General features: G+C 36.3%; 1 protein-coding gene across 5 annotated transcripts in view; it reads left to right on the top strand.

Annotated features, from left to right (window-relative positions):
- The window catches only part of PDLIM5 (PDZ and LIM domain 5), a 209,116-nt gene that overhangs the window by 88,940 nt on the left and 96,904 nt on the right, over window positions 1-23,272 (top strand). For 3 of the 5 annotated variants that reach the window (XM_082838452.1, XM_082838456.1, XM_082838453.1), the window contains 2 exons: window positions 19,688-19,730; window positions 21,363-21,781. In XM_082838452.1, the coding sequence (XP_082694578.1) occupies window positions 19,688-19,730; window positions 21,363-21,781 (462 nt within the window). The remainder of the gene's footprint in view (window positions 1-19,687; window positions 19,731-21,362; window positions 21,782-23,272) is intronic. The other 2 variants (XM_082838454.1, XM_082838455.1) reach the window with 2 other exon arrangements.

Raw genomic sequence — 23,272 nt, 5'->3', positions numbered from 1 at the left:
AATCAAAATGTTTTATGCAAATAGTATACGAAATTAAAAGCTTTATATACAAAAAAAGCTCCTCAGCAGTCCCTTTTTTGCACCTCCACTTACCTGGTCTCTTCTATCAGAGGCAACCAATTATTTCTCCTGGTATTTACCTTTGTATTTCTAAATAATAATCATCTGCTAACTCTTGAATCATCAGTTTTAGTTATTATTCACTGACTTCCTCTTTAGGTAGGTGAGAATTTTACCTTACTTCTAGTTCTGTTTCTCTTCCAGTTTTGTCAAGATCATCACTTTAGGAGGATTATTTAACAGTAAATTTTTAAAAAAATCTATATTCAATCTTTTCATTCTTAGGACAATATAAGTATTCAGTGCTGAGCCAAAGTTTGGGAAATTTCAGTGTATCAGAATTCAACAAGAGGGTTGACAGTGTCCCACAGAGACCAATTCCAGGTATTGTGGGCCCTAAAGGAGTGTATGAGCCATGGCCCCCTCACTCTGTGGATTAGCTTAGTGTGCTGGGCCGGTGATTGCAGGCCTTCATTTCCATATATATATGCGTATATATATAGCATTTCAGAGAGTATATATAAATTGGTATTGGAGGATGACTGGATTAAGTAAGCTTGTGGGAAATGGGAGAATATTTTCCAAAAATACATTTTATGAAAAAACTGTTCTTTCACATTCTTCATATATTTATATTGTTCTACTGTGTTGTCTGTACAGATAATGTCTTTGCTAGGAATGAGACGTGCATCTTCCCTTTTGTTATTGGACTTCTGTCTTATCTTTCTATTGTCTTTATACAGTGTTCATTGTTTTATTACTTAAAGCTACTTAATTGCTTTTCTCTGTCCTTTTATGTGAGTAAAGGGACATGCCTTAATCCCTTTAAGAGGCCATCTTCCATCAAGAGATTACAAAATCATTTGAGTTGAAGTGGCTTTCAAATTAATGCTGTTGTGTTCCTTGTTCTCTATTATTTTTTATTTCAAGCACTTCTATCTTTAAAAAAATATTTTGTGGCTTCTTCCTATTTGTAAAATAGTTACACCTTTCTTGAAGAATATTTGGAAGATACAGAAAATAAGAAATTCATATGCCATCCAGAGAAGACAAACATATTTTGGGATGTGCTCTTCTAGTCTGACTATATACATACACATACACAGATAGTGCATTTTTTTCAGGAATATAGAGGTGAACGAGAGAGATAAGGCCCTGCTATCATGGACCTGCTACACTAGCTAATAAACGAGATAATCAACATATAGTAACATAATTAATTATAATTTGGACAAATGCATGTGGTATAAGAACACAAATAGCTTTTTAAAAAATTAAAGTATAGGGAATTCCCTTTCAGTCTAGTGGTTAGGATTCGGCACTTTCACTGCTGCGACCCCAGGTTTGATCCCTGGTCAGGGAACTAAGATCCTGCAAGCTGCATGGAGCAGCCAAAAAATAAATAAATAAAATAAAATAAAAATTGAATAGTTGATTTACAGTATTATATTAGTTTTGGGTGTACAGCATAGTGATTCAGAGAACACAAACAGTTTTAAGGAAGGGACTAGCATTATCAAATCTGCAAGCAGATTTCGTCATTTAAAAAAAAAAACATTGTCATAATACATACTAAAATGCCTCTGTTTGTATATATGTATATATATGTATATATATATATATATATATATATATATATATATATATATATATACACATTCTCCAATGTATGTAAATTTGTCAAAAGTTATTTCTCCTTAGGAGATATTATAGAATCGTGACCTAGTAGAATTGAATACTAACTAATGTGAAGAATCCTTCTGCTTTTAACTTTTATCTTTCGTATATAAACGTTTTCATTTGAATCTTTCATTTCAGCCACTGGTCAAGTGGCAGAGTAGTGGGACATACTGCTTATACTGAACTTGCCCATAAAAGTACCGTATGATGATTTTAATGTTAAGTAGATTTATTTTATAAATACATGGAAATGCCATACATATTCTAGGCTATTTTTTTGTTCACTACAAGTTAAGGTATAGTGCTAGATAATTTACATATATTACATCATTTAATCCTCAGAATAACCCAGTGAGATAAGTAGTAACCTTTTTTACAGATGAGGAAACAAATTTAGAGAAGTTAATTAACTTGGAATAACTTACTGTTGTGAAGATCTCAACAGTAAGTCTTGCTTGGCTCCAAATAAAATTCATGCTTTTAATTTTCTTGATACTATGCTCTCATCTTGTAATGGTGAGGTAGATGAGTAGGAAATATTATACCCACTTCTCAAATAAGAAAACTGAAGCAAAGAAAAGACTAAGATTTCAAGTATAATGTAAAAGGCAATGAAATAGTAGTCAGCCTATTCTTCCTGAACTTGACTTTTCCTGTCGCTGTATAAGGGGATTCGTCTGTATCAAACTGTGCTACAGTGGTGGTACCAGGAGGCCAGTGGGATGCATTCTGCATTTTCTGCTTATACTTTCAGTTCGACTAGAGAAGCTGTACTTTTAAAATTTGTTTTATATATTGAACCTTGAAACACACTTAAGCATAACGAAGGATTATGTTCCTAACCTAGCTTGGAAATAAAAATTTGGACTTTCAGGTTTGATTTGCTACTTTACTTTTATTCTAGGTGAGATCATAAGTAAATCAGTTCTCTATTTTTCTATTAAATGACCTGTCATGGCCTTTTTTTGGATAGTAAAAAATTTAATGAGAATTAATTTATATAAGTGGATATTGATCTTTATGAGTGTTTTTAATAACAACATGCGTTGGATTTCCTATCCAAGTAGTTATGATGAATTTTTTTTTTTTTTTTTGTCTAAAGCATTTCATATATAACAATGATATTGAGTCTGTATATAGATATCCATGCTCCGTATTTTTGGTGAACTAAAGAAAATAAATTTATATTATAGAATGAGAACTTTTGATTAGACTAGCAGGAAATTGTGATAATTTGACATTGACTAAGTTATTATTGTTTGTCTATCAGGCAGCCTGAAAAAATGAAGATTTCATTATGATTTTGATGTTGATATTAAGGAAAGTCAGTCTAGAGGACCAGTTAAGATCTGTGTGAGTCTTTGATTTCTCAAGCCTTTTCTGAGAATTTTGTCAAGTTTCAGAAACTGGCCTAGTTTTCTGAATATCCAACTTTATCAAACATAGGCTATACAAATATCTAAGATACAGCAAATATTATTGGTTATTCTGAAATGAAAAACTGTAATGATCTCAACTGGACCTTCTGTCTAGTGCTATTTTTACAAGTCTGCTGTACCTCAACAAACGTTCCTACTAAATCACTGGTTTCTTACAGCCATACACATCAATATTCCAGCACATTTAACTGCTAGTCTCTCTTTTTTTTTTTGCGGTACGCAGGCCTCTCACCGCTGTGGCCTCTCCCGTTCCAGAGCACAGGCTCCGGATGCGCAGGCCCAGTGGCCATGGCTAACGGGCCCAGCCGCTCCGCGGCATGTGGGATCCTCCTGGACTGGGGCACGAACCCGCATCCCCTGCATCAGCAGGCAGACTCTCAACCAGTGCGCCACCAGGGAAGCCCAACTGCTAGTCTCTTTTTTCAGAACTAACGTAAGACACATAATTCAACCAGAGCACAGTGAGTCGTGCCACGTTTTGGTTTCGTAGGAGCACCAAAGCATAAGCATATGCCAGTGTTTGCTTTGGGATAGGTTTCCCTAGAAAACAGGAGATCAGTGAGGTGCTAAATTGCAATTTTATGTGACAGACAGCTAAAAGCAAGGCCATGTGTGAAAGCAGCCAAACCCTTAGATGTTGTGCATATCAAAATGGGAACAAAGGTTATAATGCAAGTTTAATTTCCTTAAATATGGATCCCAACATTAACTGAGGTCTGCAGCTTATCCACAGCCTTGGGTGTGGCCTGTGAACACAGCTGCTAACTCTGATCTGTAATTTTTATGTATTTTTTTGCCATGTATGACTGGGCCTTTGGGTTGTAACCATTGATGCAAATGAAAATGAAGGAAACATAACATACATATTTCTGGCTTTGGTGTTTGTGTCATCAGAATTTTTTTTGTTCATAGAACTTCAGTACTTGGAAGCACTTTTGGAGGAAGTTTAATATGCTGGATTTCTTTGTGGGGATTGGAAACAGCTTGTTCTCTGGCCAGTCTGTGATAGTTTTTTATCTATGCAAACTCCATTGCTAATCACTGTGATGGTTTCAGAGGCATCCAAGGCCCACACTGTCCCCCATACATGACTTCTGCGGGCAGGTGCACATAACTGCCTGCTTTGGTGAGCCTAGGTGTTGTCCTTGTACCTTGGATTCAGGGAAGTGCCTGAGGGGAATTCAGAAAAGGAGAGTCATTGACCTCACCTTTCTCCTCCATCTAACTTTTCAGAAACAAATGTAGCCAGCACCAAGTCCTGCATTGTTGTTAGGTGAAAGAACTGTCTAGAAAACCAGTTCTGGGAATTTAGGGGTGATTCTGTATCTTATGGATGATTTGTAACTGAGTTATCTCTGCCATTTCCCATTGCCGCCAAAACTCCCCCAGTTACTTTCCCATGATTATGGTGGCCAAGAACTGACATTTTCTGAAATGGAACCTGTGAAGTGGCTTTCACAAAACTATATTGTGTTTAATGTTAGACTCTTCTCTTACAAAAGCCTAGAGCCTGAAAGATTATAATTGCCATTTATGTTCAGCTTTTATGTCATGGAGAATGATAAATATCATGGCTGACACTCTAATAGTGTATATTTATGTGGTAAGCACTATTCTGAGCACCTTACATTTTTCCTTTTGTTTTCACAATGGCCCTGTAAGATGGATTAGTGATGGATTAATATTGTTATTATTCTTATCTTACATGTGAAGAAACTAAGAGAGAACGCCTAAGTAACTCTTGTTCTAGGTCGAACAACTAGTGAACGGAGGAACTAGTGTTTCTTGAAAACTGGGTTTGCCTAGTGGTGGGTGTCGAGCCAAAAGACACAACCAAGCCAAAGATCAGAAGGAGGATTTGTTACTTGCAGCCGGTAAGGAGAACACTGGGGATCTTTCCCACAGCAGTGTCTCCCGAACAGCAAAATCGCGGACCTTTTAAGCTAAGGATGCAGACATATTCATGAAGGGGTTTGAACGGAGAAGAATTCAACATAGAATTGGGGAAGCGGTTCACAGAGTGCAAGCTTTAGTGGATTGAAGTCACAAGGGTCGGAAAAGGTCAACATCATCATTCCTTAGGTTCTGACCAGCCTGCGGTTTTGGCATCCTCCACCTGGGTGGGGGCCTTAGTGCCTGCAGAGTTCAAAGATATGGATCACATGGTTATGTATATCCCTTGAGGAGGAGCTAGGACTCGGTTTTATCACTGAACTAGTGTTTCCTGACTGCTTTCCCTTTGTTCCTGCATTCCCTCAATTTCCTTAAGATCACTAATTACTGAGACCCTTCAAAGGCAAATATTGTGGCCAGGCTTAGATCGCAAAATGGCTTAGGCCAAGATGGCTTCTCTTATGTCAAAAACCATGCCTGGTTCTCTTTCTCTGGGGACTCCCTACACTACCTGCTTACACTAGGATTTGACTCAGAGAAATCTGCTTCTCAACTCTGTGAGATACTGGACGTTCTAGGGACTACATTGCTCATCAAAGTGACCAGGCTAAGAATTTCTATTTTTTAAAAAAATATTTATTTTATTTTTGGCTGCATCAGGTCTTAGTTGTGGCACGTGGGAGCTTTGTTGCGGCACATGGGATCCTCGTTGTGGCGTGCGGGCTCTTTGTTGCGGCATGTGGGCTCTCAAGTTGTGGCACGTGGGCTCTCTAGTTGTGGCGCGTGGGCTCTCTAGTTGTGGCTCATGTGCTCAGTAGTTGTGGCATGCGGGCTTAGTTGCCCTGTGGCCTGTAGGATCTTAGTTCCCCAACCAGGGATCGAACCTGTGTCCCCTGCATTGGAAGGCGGATTCCTAACCACTGGACCACCAGAGAGGTACCCAGGCAAAGAATTTTTTTAATTTACCTATGGTTTGCTTGTCTTTGAGGCCAGTGTTAGTGTCAGGGTTATTTGCCAGTCTGTCCTGAGTCTCACCCCTGTCATATATACCTAAGGGAAATAAAAGAATTAGCTAATATTGACAGATTTTCAGAAAGAACGAGAACACTGTATAACAAGTACAAGTACAACACTGTATAACAAGCTGTGTTATAGAGGTGTTTGTGTTCCCCTGAGCTTGAAGGGACCTTGTGGCCAATTGGTCTTGTCTTCTATGAAAGAATCCCTGCAACAGTATTATAGGTCCTGTGTGAATATCACCACTGGACAGCCCATTCCAGTTAGACACCTCTCATGGTCGGTGTTCAGCAAGAACATTTTAGAAAAAGCAGCCAAAAGAGTTAAATATCAGAATAGTTATGGAAGAAAAGAAGCATTGTTATCTTGAAAGGAATCAGGAACTTTGGTGTCAGAGTTACATACATGCATATTCATTTATTGTAAAGAGTTTTTTACGGATCACAGTATAGAGCACACTGTGTGTTTGTCTCTGAACTGGTTCTAATCTTTTGTGAGGTCTCAGGTCCTTCTGTGAATTTTTGAAAAGAGGAAGTAAATAGGACAAGAATCTCCTATTTCTGTTCTCTAGAGATGTTTTAGGGGATGCTTAGCACCAGCTTAAGGGAAACATCACATTAGAGGTTGTGTTTTTCTTTCACTAAAGAATCAAATACATTTCAGATTATTTGTCTTAAGAGTTAGGTATTAGTGTTTGCTTCTCTAAATTTTCACACATTTTCAAATAGGGAAAATGTTCATTATCCACTTCAGTTTTTAAGTACTTGCTGGAGGATGTCGTTGTTGGAACAATACGTGTAGTAACCTATGGTCCGCACTTCTGTTCTTCTCAGTAAATATAATTCTGTCAGAAGCAAATTTGGTGAGATGGAGCTTTAAGACATGTACTAGCCAGAACTTTGTGTTAATTATTGTTGTTGCTACGTTTGTTTATTTTGTGCCTTTAAGGATATTATTGAATGCAATACTTCTCACAAATTAAAACCAGCTTAATATTGTTTTGTGAATGGGCTGTTTCAGTTCAGTGAGAATTTTTGTGTGACCACTGTTAGGCAGCCATCATGTTTATTATATGACCTATCAAGCTTCCAAACCCTTCTGAGTTCTCTGCCCACCCCCTGCCCCCCATCAAGATTACTCTTTATCAAACTGAGCCTTATTATGCATTCAGTTTATGGAGTCAGGGCCAGCATCTGCCCTAACCTCCTTTTTTTGTTTTGTAAATAAAATGGACTAGAACAAAACATAATAATGGATTGCACGTGAAAATATGTTTTTATTGGTTCAGATTTGTACCATGTAGTTCATGATATAAAATATATCTCTGACTGTGTATTGTGATGAAAACTTTGAAAACAGTAGTCTACTTCGGTGCTACTAAGTTTGCAGTCCCTGAAGTCTGGTGCCAGTTTGAACTGTTTGTCCCTGGTCTGCAATGCGATAAGTACTGAAATTGAGAATAAGCATTTAGGAATTTTGTAGCAATTTGACATAGCCACAATTGTCAAGCTTTGGATCAGTGGATTTGTCCCATTGAAAGATGTAGAACAGTTTGGGTGTTGTTGAACGTGCATGATGAGCCACACATGTTCTGAGTTGTGTATTGTTGAGAAGCACTATTCTAGGGTCATTTTCTAATATATTAGATTCACACTGTGGTGGAGGGAATTAATTCTCTCAAGATAACAAGCATGCTTTTTGGTAAAATAGGCAGAATGTGTTTCTAATTTGCTAGTTTCAGATTTTCTTCCTGTAATGACAGAGGTATTAGAGAATATAATGTTTTATATTGTCTCTTTGTTTAAAAAAATATTTTGTTAACATTGGAAAACTTTGGAATTCTAATATAGCTTAAATTTTACAACAAAATCCATTGAATTATCAATCAGAAATATAAGTAATACTGTCATTTTATAAACAAATTTTTGTCTCTATAAACAGAAATAGTTTCTTAAATTAAAGAAACAATTGAATGTGTTTCACCCCTTTATGAGTGATAGTATAAATGTGACGTTAATCACAAATAATATAAGAATTTTCTTAAATGACAAATATATGAACACTTGCTTCAAATTTCCTTTTTTCAGATTTAGATATTATTATATAGAATACTTTGAATTAATTTAATAAGACTCAGTGTTGAAGATGATTCTACTTCTGAACTGATAAATGTGAAATTTACAGCTCATCTTAAAGTTATTAAACAAGGACAGACCTGGCTTATCTATGGCTAAACTAGCCACATTTGATCACTAATTTTTAAATTCCTAGACTCTGAGTACTCCAGATTTTTAAAAAACCTAAACCCACCCCCAAGCTATTTTTTAAGAGTTAAATAAATAAATGGAAAAACCTAAGTTTAGACTACAAAGAATGAAAAGTTTTCATTTCTGTGCTTTCCACAAGACAGCAGACTGACTTTGTTTTCCTAATAAGGCTGTGCTAAATGTTGGAATGCTTGTCCCCTTGAATTTTATTGAATTACCTAAAAATACCCACTTTACCAAAAAATTTTGCAATTGAATGTGCTTAGCCTAGACAAGAATAGAAAAAGATGTATCTGGAAAAAGTTAGTGCCAAAATTGTGCCTTCAATATTAGCATAGGACAGAGCATATAAAAATGAGCCTCAAAGAGCATTTTCTTACCCTTTGGATGTTTGAAGGACAAATTAGATATTTTGCTATTTTCCATTTGTATTCTATTTGTCTTGATATATTTAAGATTTGGGGCAAGGTTTAGTCCCTCTCTCTTCCCTTCCTTTTGTTAGTAAGTAGGCTTATACAGTTCAAACATATTTATAGGCTAATTTATTGGTCAACACTGTATTTAGATTTACTGTTCTGTAATTTGAGGTTTGGGTTAAACTTTCTTACAAGATGAAGTACTGTATTTAGAAATATGTTTCCGGGGCTTCCCTGGTGGCGCAGTGGTTGAGAGTCCGCCTGCCGATGCAGGGGACACGGGTTCGTGCCCCGGTCGGGGAGGATCCCTTATGCCGCGGAGCGGCTGGGCCCGTGAGCCATGGCCGCTGAGCCTGCGCGTCCGGAGCCTGTGCTCCGCAGCGGGAGGGGCCACAGCAGCGAGAAGCCCGCGTATCGCAAAAAAAAAAAAGAAAAGAAAGAAATATGTTTCCGCCTCACTTAGAGGAGGGAAAGACAAAGACCGTATAGTGGCATGGAGTAGCTTATGTGTCCTGGCTCCCAGTTAGCTTTCTGGCTTCATCTGTCACTGCTGTTTTTGCTTTTACTCCCATTCTAGCTCGTTGGCACATTCCTGCCTCTGAGACTTCACACTTGCTATTTGGTCTGCCTGGAATTCTCTTCTTCAGGTCTCTGCTCAGATTTCATATTATAGAGGCCTTCTCTGACTTCTTCATATAAAATAATGTATCCCTGCCCCTGTCTTGCTTTATTATACTCCATTACACTCATTACCATGTGACATTCTTTGCTTGTTTGTTTTTAATCTGCCTCTTCCAAGTAGAATGTAAGCACCTTCAAAGTAGGGGTTTTGTCTGTTATTCATTACTGTTGATGAACCTCCTACATCAGAGCCTGTTCCGTTAGGGGCTCAATGAATATTTGTGGAATTAATTAATAAATTAACAAAATAAATTAATTTAAGGAAAATATATAGTACAAGTATTGCCCTTGAACTTGAAGTGGCATTAGGTGTAACACATGTTGGTCAGGAATGAGAAGTGCTTGGTTAAAATAATTTATGGTAATAGAGAAGCCCATACTAATTATAATAGATCTGGAGGGTTAACAGGAGTTAGAGTCTGACCATAACATAAGGGTGTGTGTTTGTTTATAAAAGTATAGGCTGATTCAAAAAGAATTGAACCCTATTAAAATGTATTATTCAGTGACTAGGTATATATGAATGTATGTAGCTAAACCAAATTGAGAAGGAAGCATCATGGTTATTTCTGTAATCTTACATGTGCGATATACACCCCTGTATCACAGGGCACACATCAGACCAGCAGTCTTACTCATTCTGGGTTATTGGTAACATATCACCATCAATAGCTGTAATGGGGACTACAATGGTCCTTTATTTTCTCAAGATCGTCAGGAAACCGAGATATAAACATGAGGTTCTCGACACATACCCACAAGAAGATCTCATGATGTGGTGTCTTGGGATCTGCATGGCCGCTAACTTCAGAAGCTGGCTGGCTATTTTGACCAGAACACCTAGTTTAGCACCATAGGTGATGTTCATTAAGGAACCTCCAGCCCCTTCCTGCTGGAAAATGAAGTTATTAAAGAATTCCTATTACTATGGGGAAAAATATTCCTCTTCTCTGGAACAATAAGGAAGAATGGACTTAAGGCGCTTGTTTCTTTGTTTTTGCATGTTTATAAACCTTTAACTGGGAATTTCCTGAAGTACTTAAACTCTTACTTATGTGTATATTGTTCATGCTGTAAAATGTGTACTTTCTATAGATCCGAGAATCAGATAGGTAGATAGATGTCCACATATATATCCTCTCTCTATGTATATCTATATGTTAACTACATATGTACACATATATGTATGTATTACCATGAGTAACTTCAGTTTTTACATGAATTAATCCAAAAATGACATTCTATAAGTAACATGATTGAAAAATTATTAGTTAATAGAAAATTAATAGTCATTCATTGTTTGAAAGCATTTCTAGATCTCTGAAGTTCTTTACCAAAGTTACTTTTATGACTTTCACTTTGATATTATTTTTAGAAGGCAGAGTGTTAGAGTTGCATTTAAAGTATCTGGAGGACTTGGGTTCAAATCTTGCCTCTGCCATTTTCAAATTCTAAGTTGTGGTCAAATTATTTAACCTATTTGAGCTTCTGCTTCCTGTAATTAAAATGAGCACAATACTACTTGCTCAGGAAGAATAAATGAGATAATTTACAGAATGGGCCAAATGAAATTATTGCCATTTGGTACGTACTCAATAAGTGATATTTTCTCAATAATTTCTAGTTTGTTGTTGTTTCTGTTGTTTTCTCTTGAAACCTATCCTGGTAGATAATTTGGTTTGGTTATAACAGTATATTATCAGAAACAGAGAATAATTTCCAGAACTCCAGGGTCGTATCTTCTACATAAGGGGTAGAAAAGTAGTCTGTTGCTGCTTACTTTGTGCCAATCACCGTGAGGTGTGTTACATACATGACCTCATTCCATCCTCAAAATAATTCTACAGGGGAAGAATTACTGTCCTCATACTAGCAAAGAAACTGTAGAGTAGCTATTTTATTTTGTTGGTAACCTAGACTTGCAACCTTCATTAGCTATTTCTCCTGTTTGTCAAAGTATTCCTCTATCAAGGAAGACCTTTATAAGAGAAACCCTGAATATGAAAGGTAGGAGGATCTCTCTGTCTCTTTAAGGCTCTAAGCTTTTCCTAAAAGGAAGGAAAAAATAAGTGGACAAACATCAGGGTGTGAGTCGTACCTACTTACCTTTTATCCTACTCTTCAGTATCTGACTCTTACCATGCATTGCTAGATATCTGGGAAAAGCCAATCGTGCATATGGTTTGTTATTGATGCCTACTCTCTTAATGTGAATTTTAACCACATTTGTTGTTCAAGGGCATTTTAATAATGTCACGAAAGAACCAGAAAAATGTGGATGTATAAATGGAACTCCTAATTTTTCACAGGCAGATTATTTGCTTTGCAAATCTATTAGTTTCTTATTAATAATGTATTATGTTGATAGTACTATGTTGATAATGTTTTTTTCTCTACCAGATGAGTTGGAAGAGAAGATATATTAAATAGAATTATCATCGTGCCCTAAGGAAGGTATAAACGTAGTAGGTTTTGAGAGACTGCAGCTCTGTTATAGATTGCTTGTTTATATTAATCCTAAAAGTATTATAATCTATGTCTGATATGAAATAAAGAATAGGGTTTTAGTGGGAAAGAAGGAAATTATACTTCTCAGTTTCTCTTACAGAATGTATGGTGCATCCTTTTTAGTTGTTCTTTTAGAATTTAAAAAAAATTACTAATAGTTGCGTTTATAATATGTAGAAGCAGAAGGTGAGAGAGGTTTTTAGTAGCCTTTATCATGTATTAGTAAAGGAACTGAGGTGCAGAGTTAAAAATAGTGCTTAAAATGTCATCCTTAATCCAATAATATTACACCTGTCCCTTTACCAAGCTTCAGTATCAGTGCCCTGGGGTGTGAATTTTATTTGAATGGGTGGTTTGGAAGTTTAGATGGATCATTTAACGGCAAGTAGTATGAAAGTTGGAGTAGAGGAGTTAAGAGGGATTGAAAGGTAGTGTCCTGCAACCACAGAAGGAATAATGGAAGCTCAACTCTCATTTCTTATGGCAATCAGTGGCTGAACAAATTGTAATCTGAGGTTTTCCATTATGCAGAATGGTTATGAGGTTTAGACTCCAAAAGAGCCATGGTCATGTAAGATGTTTCCTAGAGTGTTTGTTACAGTCAAAACCATAAAATAATCTAAACGAGGGGTTGGCGAACTATGACCTACAGGACAAATCTATCCCCCTTCCTGTATTTATAAATAAAGCTTTATTGGAACACGGTCATGCTCACTCATATTTTGTCTGGATTGTCTTCCTAGCTATAATGGCAGAGCTGAGTAGTTGAATCTACATCCTGTGACCCACAAAGTCTAAAAGATTGACTGTCTGGCCCTTTGCGGTAAAGTTTGCCATTTCTTAACAATGGGGCATACAAAAATAGCCTCCTTGTATAAAACCCTTTATTGAAATGGTATTTTCACTCTAAAAGAATTTTACTTATAATAAGTATGAATTATCCTGAACTTTGAAATTCCGTTTATGTAACCTTGAACACATCTAAAATATTATATAATTTCTTCAACATTCTTTTTTATAGAAATTATTTTATAAATACTAGTTAGAAAAATGCATTTTTTTTTTCCTTAAATGAGGCTGAGGTTATTGGGAGTGTGGACATGAGGCACGACAGACAAATGAAACTTTCTTCCCCAATAAAAATGTTCTTTTGGAAATAAACGTAGGGTAAAAAAACATTTCTTGTATCTAGAATCAAGTAGAATAATGGGAAGTTTTGGATTTATCACTTTATAAAACTACCTTACTTATTGACTTACTATCTGCCGCCTCCATTAAAATGTAGACTCTGGGCAAGGACCTTCTTTGGCTTGTTTTTACCACTGTGTTCCCAAACTTGGAACAGTACTTCAACCATAGATGAGATGAAGAAATATTTGTTAATTTGTTGGCTTCTGCTAAGTGAGATGGATATATTAGAGGGAGGATAATGTAGAAATTGGCATTAAACTTTTTAGTGGTCCAAGTTATTTAACATTTCTAGACTTTATTTCTGAAACTTAAGAATTGTATATAAGGCCTTTAATTCAGTATTGAGCTCTTAGTATGACCGACCCCAATAAATGGTAGCTGAATGCTGACACCGATCCTCTCATTGTTCAAATAATGGGAAGTATGTTATCATTTTAAGTTTAGCCTAATGCTCCCTTCTCTCCCCTCCCAGCCATCCCCTTTTTTTCCTCCTTGATAATACTGTAACCGTGTGGGTCAGGGAAGCTCAGTAGAAGTCCTTTCCTTCCTTCCTCACCCTCTCTCCCTCTGTGGCTTCATTTAGAACTGGTTGCTGAAAATTTCTTCTCAAGCCCCATCAACTCCTGTGACCACCTGAAAAGGATCTTTACAACAAAAGCCCTTTCCCTTACCTAGGGAGGTAATTATCAAGTGCTAACTGCCCGTCCTGGATTTCTCTGAGCCACACCCAATTTCAAGCCAAGCCCCAGCAGAGGGGGTCCTGGGTACTCAGATGGGCTCCAGCAGTTCCTTTGCTTCTCTCTTTTTACCTTCTTTCTCCCACTTTTCAAAGTCTGTCCAGCTTTGGGTTATTTCTTACTCTCTAGAGGAAAAAATATACTTTACTTAGTACCCATAGTAAAATAGAGAAAATGCAAAGAGAGAGAAAGAAAATGAGACTGTGTATGTGTGTATGTGGTGAATATAATCTTCTATAAGCTAAAAGGTGTTATAACATGCTGATATTAAGTACTATTTTGTACTTATGTTTGTAGAAAAAATAATCTTTACGTGTTCTCAGATCATTTGGAAAAAACCACTGATGCATTGCCATAAGTGATTTAAATGTTTAAGGTTTGAGTTTTTAGGAAAGCCAGCTGACTAGAAGTACAATTAAATATAGGGAAATGGTTTAAAGAGACATCCCTCTACACACTTGAGTGCTCACTTCTTTCCCCTCTGGAGTTGCTTTGTTATTGTAAATTGACAACTTTGCAATTAAAGTGATTAATGATGTGCCCTAGTGTTTATGGGTCCTGAGGTCAGTGAGCCCAAAGATGGCCATGCTGTGGGAAACTTAGATAGAGCTCATCTCACGGAAGATGAACTAAAAATCCTCCTCTTTTCTGTATGATTGTTTATGAGTTAAGTGTATTAGATATGGTTGAAGGCTTCACCAAGACATAATGAGTAATGTGAGTAATCTTTATCACTCCAGTTCTGTTGCATAATTCCTCATTCTTAAACACTAATGTGAACATTCATTGGCAACTTTTATTAGCTAAAAACATATTACTTTATACAGCAGTATTAGAAAATTCATTGAGCGTTCGAACAATGCAGTTTTTCATGATTCCTTTGAATCTAATCTTTAATAGATCTGTCGCTTATTTATGGTATTATTTTTCCTATGCATTATTCTAACCAGGGCACCACAATTCCAGTTTTGAATACAACATTGTAATTTAGAACTCCTTGCAACTCTTCAGCCAGAAGTTCTGAAACTGGTTGTAATGCATCAGGGATTTTTATTTTGGATACTGCTCTCACAAAAGTCAATCAGCTTTCAAAATAGATTGCTGTAGCCACACTGACGGCTTTGTTCTTTGAATTCCATGAGCTGAGGATAGTACCGGGCCAGGGCACTAGCCTCCCGCCATCGTGGCTTACTCCCATACAGGGGCTTCGCACTAAGGGAAGAGAGAACAATAAGAAGACTGTTGGACCCGTGGCACCAAGCCATTGCCAGGATCTCTTCTGGTTTGAAACACACCACACTGCACAAAAGTGACTTGTGTCGCTCGCTGTGGCTGAAAGGGAAATCTATTATCCCATTGTGTATTTCCCAGGATTTGAACAGAAAAATGTAGCAATAATTTTTAATAATTATACATCAGGTTTTAAAAGTTTATTTTAAAGTCTTTATAAAATTATTTGCTTTTAAGTAATCTATCACATTTCTAAAGTAAAGGAGCAGATGCTCAATCCAATATTGTTCTAAAAAAAAGAAAGACAACTATAAAAATTTTAATTTTGAGAACTAGCTTTCCTTATTCATATATTAGGATTTTCTCCTCAGGAAATATGGGGAATACATATTTCAGTTTGGTGAAGGAAATGAGATTTTCCTCGTTCAACATCGATTAAATTATGCTCAGAGGCTTTGGGTATCTTATTTAACCAAGTCCATGAAAGCACCATCTCAGTAAGAGCGATATTCTGTATGACAAAAGTTTCCAGGATTTTGTGGACTGTAATGTTTCTCTCCCTTAATTGTAGCCACCTGGAGGAGACTTAAAACTTTTCAGGCTGACAGAGATTTACTCTCTTTACTGTTTCTTTAAAATAGCATTTCTCAGAGGGTTTTTCCCTTTCCTAACTCCAACCTTGAGAAAGGTTTCCTGAGCAAATGAATATTCTGAAAACGAGTTCCATAAATGTGTATTCTAAACTCCAAATGGGTGTGGACCATGATCCACAGTATTTTCTTCCTGGGCATTTAAAGGCTTTGAGTAGTCCCTTTACATAACTTTAACAATACTTACGTAACTTTAACTTCAAGTTTTCTAGATATCTTTGATAACAGAACCTTTGTTTTGGGGGGTGGGGCGGGGTTGTGTTTTAGAAAGTAGTTTTCTGTGAAGCATGCTTTGAGAAATAGTCTTACTTATTATAAAAAATAGCACGTGTACAGTGCATAAAATGTGGAAAACACACGAAAGAGAAGAAAACAAATATCATTCATAGAGAGCTTCTACTAAATGTTGGTGTGTTTCCAACCACTTTTTTCCATGCATTGATCATGCTCTATATGCTATTTTATATTTCTCTTTTTTCACTTAATATCGTAAAGTAAGCATGTTATCATGCAATTCAGAATTCTTTCTCAAAATGATTTTTAATCATTGCATAATGTTTCATCATTTGGTTATATTACAGTTAACCATTTCCTCATTGTATATTTAATTGGTTGTTTCCTATTTTTCACTATTATAAGTTATACTGTAGGGAATGAGTATATTTTTACATAAAGTCTTTTTCCTCTTTTAGGTTATTTCCTTATGATAGACTCCCACAAATTGATTTAGTAAGTCAAAGGGTGTGAGCTTTCTTCAAGCCTTTTACAAATAAATGCCAAATTATTTTCCAAAAGAGCTGTAATAATATATAATTCTTCCAGCAACAGAGTATTCTCACAAACATTATGCATTAATATTTTTAAAAAATCTTGACACTTTGAAAATAAAAGGTGTTGTATCTTTTTATTGTTGTTTTGTGATAATTAGTAAAGTTTGATTTTTAAAAAGCTGGTGTGACTGCTGTTCATTATTCAGATTTCAATTGTCATGTATTCTAAATTTCCCAAGCCACAATAGTTTGTGTTGTAAGAATATGTAATCACACTTAAATATGAGATTTATGTACCCTACTGATCTTTTAAAATGTAAATAATGTATGTTATAGATTTGTATACGTATTTTGTGTGTTAAAAATGCTTTTACAAATATTTTTAATGTGGACCAGTTGACTTCTTCTGTTTATTCCAAAAAAGCAAAATAACACATTACAATGAAGGCCATTTTAAACAGGATTCAAAAATTACATGTCTTAAACTGTGAGCTCCTATATATATTCAAACAGAGGTCAGATATGTATCTGATTGGCATGTGATAGAGTAACTCTAAGGAACCTTCTAAGTTTTAATGATTCTAGGACTCATTTGGTAGTTATTTAAATAGTTAAACCAGAACTAATTTTTATTGCATCTAGTGTTCACTCTTCCATTTGACATTTACTTACAAGCCATCTTTTTTTTCTTTTTTCCACCTACAAAATGATGCTTGTGTTTCTAACGTAGTAGATTCAATCCTGGAATTTTGAGGACAGGTTGTCCCTCTTTGACTGCTTTTCTTATTTCATGTCATTGCACTTACGGGACTTTATCAGAAGGCAAGCAGGGCAGATATTCAAGATCCAGTTTAAAATTTTTTTGTGAATTCATATTTTAAGAAGTATTTTTGTAGAACTTTCATTCCATAAAATATGTTAAGACTCATTACTCTATGCGTTCTCAACAAACTAAGAGGTTGGGCTCTAAAGTTAATGAAAACTAACCATTCTGGGGCTTTTGTTGTTGTTGTTGCTAACCTGTTTAAATAAGAACTAACACCTAGAAAAAACTAAGGGGTTTGTTTTCATAGATGTAGGATATGTGCGTTTTCTTCTGTTTGGAAACCTAGTGACTGTTAAACATCCGTCTTTTGTATAAATTGTTTTTGTGTTGCTAGAAGAGCTCCGTGTACCTTTAAGTGTCCAGATGAAAAATGAAAAAGAATATTGTCTTCTCTATTATGGCAAGCTTTTTTTTTTTTTTGGCTGCGTTGGGTCTTTGTTGCTGTGCAGGCTTTTCTCTAGTTGTGGCGAGCGGGGGCTACTCTTTGTTGCGGTGCGCAGGCTTCTCATTGCGGTGGCTTCTCATTGTGGAGCACGGGCTCTAGGCGCACGGGCTTCAGTAGTTGTGGCACGTGGGCTCAGTAGTTGTGGCTCCCGGGCTCTAGAGCACAGGCTCAGTAGTTGTGGTGCAGGGGCTTAGCTGCTCTGCGGCATGTGGGATCTTCCCAGACCAGGACTTGAACCCGTGTCCCCTGCATTGGCAGGCGGATTCTTAACTACTGTGCCACCAGGGAAGTCCCATGGCAAACTTTCAATCATGTCTTGGGTAGTTTTAATGAGTAGATCCTTTGTGATTACATCTTACTGTGAAATTTCAATGAAAGGAAGATTCCATTGTTCTGTATTTGAACTTGTTTCCTTTGCTTGTTATAATAACCCTATAAGCTAAAAGAGAAATTGTCTGATTGAGACCACACGTGGAAAGTTGTACACCTGCCAGAGGGTAATTCTACATGGCACTAACCAAATGTTAGCATCCATTGTGATCTCTCATTAGGTTAGCCAATTATTCAGTCTGCCTGCCCTGGCTAACCAAATTAGTTGTTATTGGGAAATTCAGTTGCTGCTAAAAATGTTGATCAGAGTTCATTACTAGGTTATGATCATGGAGACCAAATATCCTGTGTTAGCTTCTCTGTAAGTAAAATGATCTCATGGTTTGCATCTTAAAATTATCACTTATTATTTACGTACTATGGTTACATTTCTTGAATTCTGCACTTGCTGTCTTATCCTCAGGCTTCTGTGTTGTAAGAGGAGTCAAACTGCTTCTGACATTATTAAACATAACATGTACCTTAATTCTGGGAAAATAGCCTTTAAATCATTAGAAGCTCTCCAATCATTTAGTTACTGTCCTTGACTACAGCCAGTGTATTGTAATATATAAGGACCGTTGGCCTTAGTGCCATCCTAGAAGTAATTTACTTTAATTTTGGAGTTTCTCATGTGAAGCATGGGGATAATGATAGTTGCTACTTTGGTTATTTGTCTTGATTATATGACATACTCACTCCAAATCAATTATCATTATTATTAGTCCATGATAACCAAAGGGACAGTAATAATGCAAAAAAGCATAGATTAAGAATAATATATTTGAATATGAGAATAGTTCTGTGCATGGATTTTTGTCCTTCTTCCCTGTTCTCTCCTTTCTACACTCATTACTGATGACCTATTACATGCCAGGTGCAGTGCTGATATAGACACAAGTGGGGCGCGGTCATTGCATTCACTGAAATTATAGCCTAGTGGAAGAACTTAGTTTGGTTTTAGTAGAAAAGATACAGTAACGTGCACTGAAGAATATAAATACAAAATTAGTATGCCTTCAGTGACCCAGTTCAAGCAGAATTTATTCAGTATCTTCACAAAAACATCCAATGTCCTCTGGGCATATTCATGGATGATAGGAGAAAAGGCAGATACTATTGGAGATAGAGATGCAGATTATTTGTTTCAGGAGCCATGCAGGGATCAGAAAGTCATGTTTATTTTACCTTACCCTTTTTGGTAGGGAATAGCCTTAATTTAAAGGTTAAACATGGATGCATTAGCAAACAGGACTGGTGTTTGTCTTTCCTCATTCTTGAGTGGGTAGAGTGGGTATTCATACACTAATGAATACCTAGTATATGAGGTATTGGATCTTACAGCATTTGAGCTGCATGAACTAATTAGATTGTGAATAGTAAAACCATGAATTATGAAACTGTAAATTCTGATGATTTAGTATATTGAGGTATATAATAATAAAAATTCCATTAGTAAGAAGTTTGCAAAAATTCATGTTTTTTTCCTTTTTCTTTTTTTTCCTCAGAGCATCTGCTACACCCAAGCCTGAGCCGGTTCCTGTTCAAAAGGTGTGTTTCTAATCTAGCATCACTAGGACATTATTTGACTGTCCCTCTTGAACCACTGTAACTTGCGTTCCTGTCTCCAGTCATACTGACAATTTATAGTTTCGATGCAGTTCTCCGCACAGTTCTTCTTCTTTAAAGATGACGAGGGAAAGTGGAAATCAACACATACAGAATTATCATCTGAAATTATTCCTCATCATTTAAACATTATTTCCAATGTCGTATGTTATCAATAACTCATATCCAGATTTCTTACCTTCACTTTTAATTTGCCTATCTCTATTCACATAATCTAAAAAGATGAATATCACAGTAAGTCTTTAATAACATTTTATTAGTAATATTAATGAGTTTTTAAATTACATTTTCAGAGTATTCTTGGATTAGGTTATTGGCAAGTACCCTTTTTTGCTCATATTATCCTGAAATTGTCCTAAGCCATTATTCATATAATCTGGTTTTGCGCTTTTGGGGGTTTTCTCCTTAATTTTACTTGTGCCTTTCCATTGAATTTATTTATATTGATTCCCAGAGGCGTGAAGGTACTTTATCCCCCGCAGTTAGCTTTATTATTTCTGTAACATTAATTTAGATTACTTTTTTTTCCTTCAAATTAAACATAATAGAGCCACCATTGTATGCTTTTTAAGGAATTTTGATTGTTTTTCTTTGGGGATGGTAGGGACTTATTCTTGAATGTCATAGAAGCTTAAGCTGTTGTTTTTTGTTTTTAACTTCATACTTACTCTGGGATAGGGATTTGCAAACACAAATTCTGTTAATTTTAGGAGGAATTGAGCTTTCCTAGTTGTTTTTTTTCTTTGACTGATGGCAGTGAAGAAACATCTAAGATCTTTTTTTCCCCTCATGTAACTACTAAATATTAAATATTTATTTTAGAAAAGGGAAGAAATTTATTCCATCTTTAGTGATATCTCACAACATTCCAGAGAGAGAAACAACAGGTGGATTACAGGAAAGGGAAAGGATTGATTTTGTTTTGTTGATTTGTTTGCTTTTTTTGTTGAGTTTTTTTTTTAAGGAGTGATTTCTTGATTCAAAATAATTAGAATGTGCACATTTCTGAGTCAGATGAAAATGAACATTCCTTCGGTTGTTTTGTTTTGTTTTGTTTTTAATTGAGTTAGAAATGTGCTGCTGCTTCTGCATGAATCAAATAATTGTACTCTGGAGAGTAATTAAACAGGTTTGAAAGATGGAATTATAATTGAGACTCTGGATATTTTTAAATAAATATTTTGGTTAGTGATGTTTTGTTTACTGTGGGGTATTTAGAAAATTTTCCTTTGGAATATGTCTGAATTGGTACTTATTTTGGCCTTTAGGCTTTTTGATAACTTTTCTAATCTACTTCCTAAATATTTTGAACTCCTTTCATTTTTATTAAAAAAAAATTACTCAGTATGTGCATCCACGTTATGCATGTTGGGACCAGTTGGCATGCATACTGTGTTATATCAACTCATTGTTTTTATCTGAAAACGTGTGAAGTTTGGCCTGCTAACATGATTGTGTTTGTCTTTTTACAAACTAGCTGTGTGTTCTTTTCAGTGGATCTATTTTGCATGTCTTTGGCCTGTTTTTGTGTATGTTTATTTTTATTTTACATAGGGAGAACCTAAAGAAGTAGTTAAACCTGTGCCCATTCCATCTCCTGCTGTGTCCAAAGTCACTTCCACAGCCAACATGGCCTACAATAAGGCACCACGACCCTTTGGTTCTGTGTCTTCACCAAAAGTCACATCCATCCCATCACCATCGTCCGCCTTCACCCCAGCCCATGCGACCACTTCATCACATGCTTCCCCTGCACCCGGGGCCGCTGTCACTCCTCCCCCATTCGCTGCATCTGGACCGCATGCTAATGCCAGTGTTAGTGCTGACCAGCGGTCATCTGCACTGAGCGCTGGTAAACCTGCAGTTAATGTCCCACGGCAGCCCACAGTCACCAGCGTGTGTGCCGAGACTGCCCAGGAGCTAGCGGAGGGACAGAGAAGAGGATCCCAGGGTGACAGTAAACAGCAAAATGGGTAGGTGGCCAAGGGTGCTTTCTGCTCTTATCAAAACTCTTCTTTCAGGCAATTTCCAAGCAAAACTTAATTTCCATCCCCCCCAAAATCAGCTGTTCTTTGAAGGGAGGGAGATGAAGGTTTCATTTGCTTCATTAACATGTAGCGTTATGTTACATACAATACAACACTTTCTGCAAGGCGATTATAGGTTAATCCAGACCTAATTATGCATTTTGACCTGTTATGAACCATGTAACAGACTCTGTAACTCTTTTTCTCCAAGTCCTGGCACAACGTGGAGCAGCTGGCCCTTATAATGCAAGGCAAACCTTGAATCTTTCTTCCTCAATTTTTCCATCCTTTTATGAGCCACCAAAAGTTGAAACAGAGTGGTTGCAGTCGTGTCAGCTTATGTATCTCATGCTAAAGAGAGGAAATGAGAAGTCTGTAAGAAGCTTTTTTTCTAGGAAGTAGTTTTAAGACAGAAAACAAATTTAGTTTTGACTCATGTCTATGTATGATGCATTAGCTTAGGTCAGCTAGCTAAGCAACATTCTTTTCAGATAAACTTATGCTGGAATTTAGTCTTTAAAATCAAACAGTGATGAGAGGACAGTAACATTAAAGGATGCTTAAAAAATATCAGAAGCAAATTAAAGGATATTTCACTGTAAAAATATTTCTAAAATTTAAAGCAGTGGACACTAAATATATAATGTTAGCAGAATTTTTTGAAAATCCATTCCTTATAATTTTCCCCTCTTTATGGTACAGATTTTTTAAAAACTGGTTGAAGTCTGTTTTCAGCAGCCTCCATTTATAGACGGTTATTTTATTCTTTTTGGAATCCAGTGACCGTACTTTAAGCCAAAGTCATTTTTGTAAAATCATTTTGATCAGATTTATTGTGACAAAAGTGTCTTTTAAAAGGAAAACAAAGGGAAATAATCTGCATGCGTGATTGTTTTTACCAATGCCGGTTCCCAGGAAAATATAATTAAAATAATTGTGTAGATAGGTCCTTTCTGAGATAATCCCTTCTGAATGTTAATTCATGTAATGAAGGGGCTGTGCTTTCATAGCACTGCTGCCATGGCAACTTGGGGGCTTTGAAAACGAAGGTGGCAGGGTTCCAGGCTGTTGCTGAGAGGAAGGGGCAGGTCTGGAAGGACAGCTACTGGGCCCTACATGCGGTTTTGTGCTGGTGGATGGCTTTTGAAAGTTTCGATGTATAAATTGAGGAAAACTAGTGTCCTAAGTTATCTCTTCTTTCATGTGAGGAAGATAAGTAGTATGTAGTGTTGAGATGCGTTTGGTTATATTTTTTTTGGTATGTCTTTTTTAAGACAATAGATTTTAGAGTAATCAAAGTAGTACCTTGGAAAAACAGATGCTGCCTGTCAAATGCTAGCCCCACAGAAAACTAAAAGCAGAAGTTTATTGTGTTTGTTAAATTCCAGGCTCAGTAGAAAAAAGTCCTTTGAAGGAAGTATTTGAGTTAAAATCTTT

This window comes from Leucopleurus acutus (genome assembly GCF_964270905.1).
Source record: "Leucopleurus acutus genome assembly, chromosome: 4".
In the NCBI taxonomy this organism is placed as follows: Eukaryota; Metazoa; Chordata; class Mammalia; order Artiodactyla; family Delphinidae; genus Leucopleurus; species Leucopleurus acutus.
This window is presented reverse-complemented; position numbering and strand designations above follow the sequence as displayed.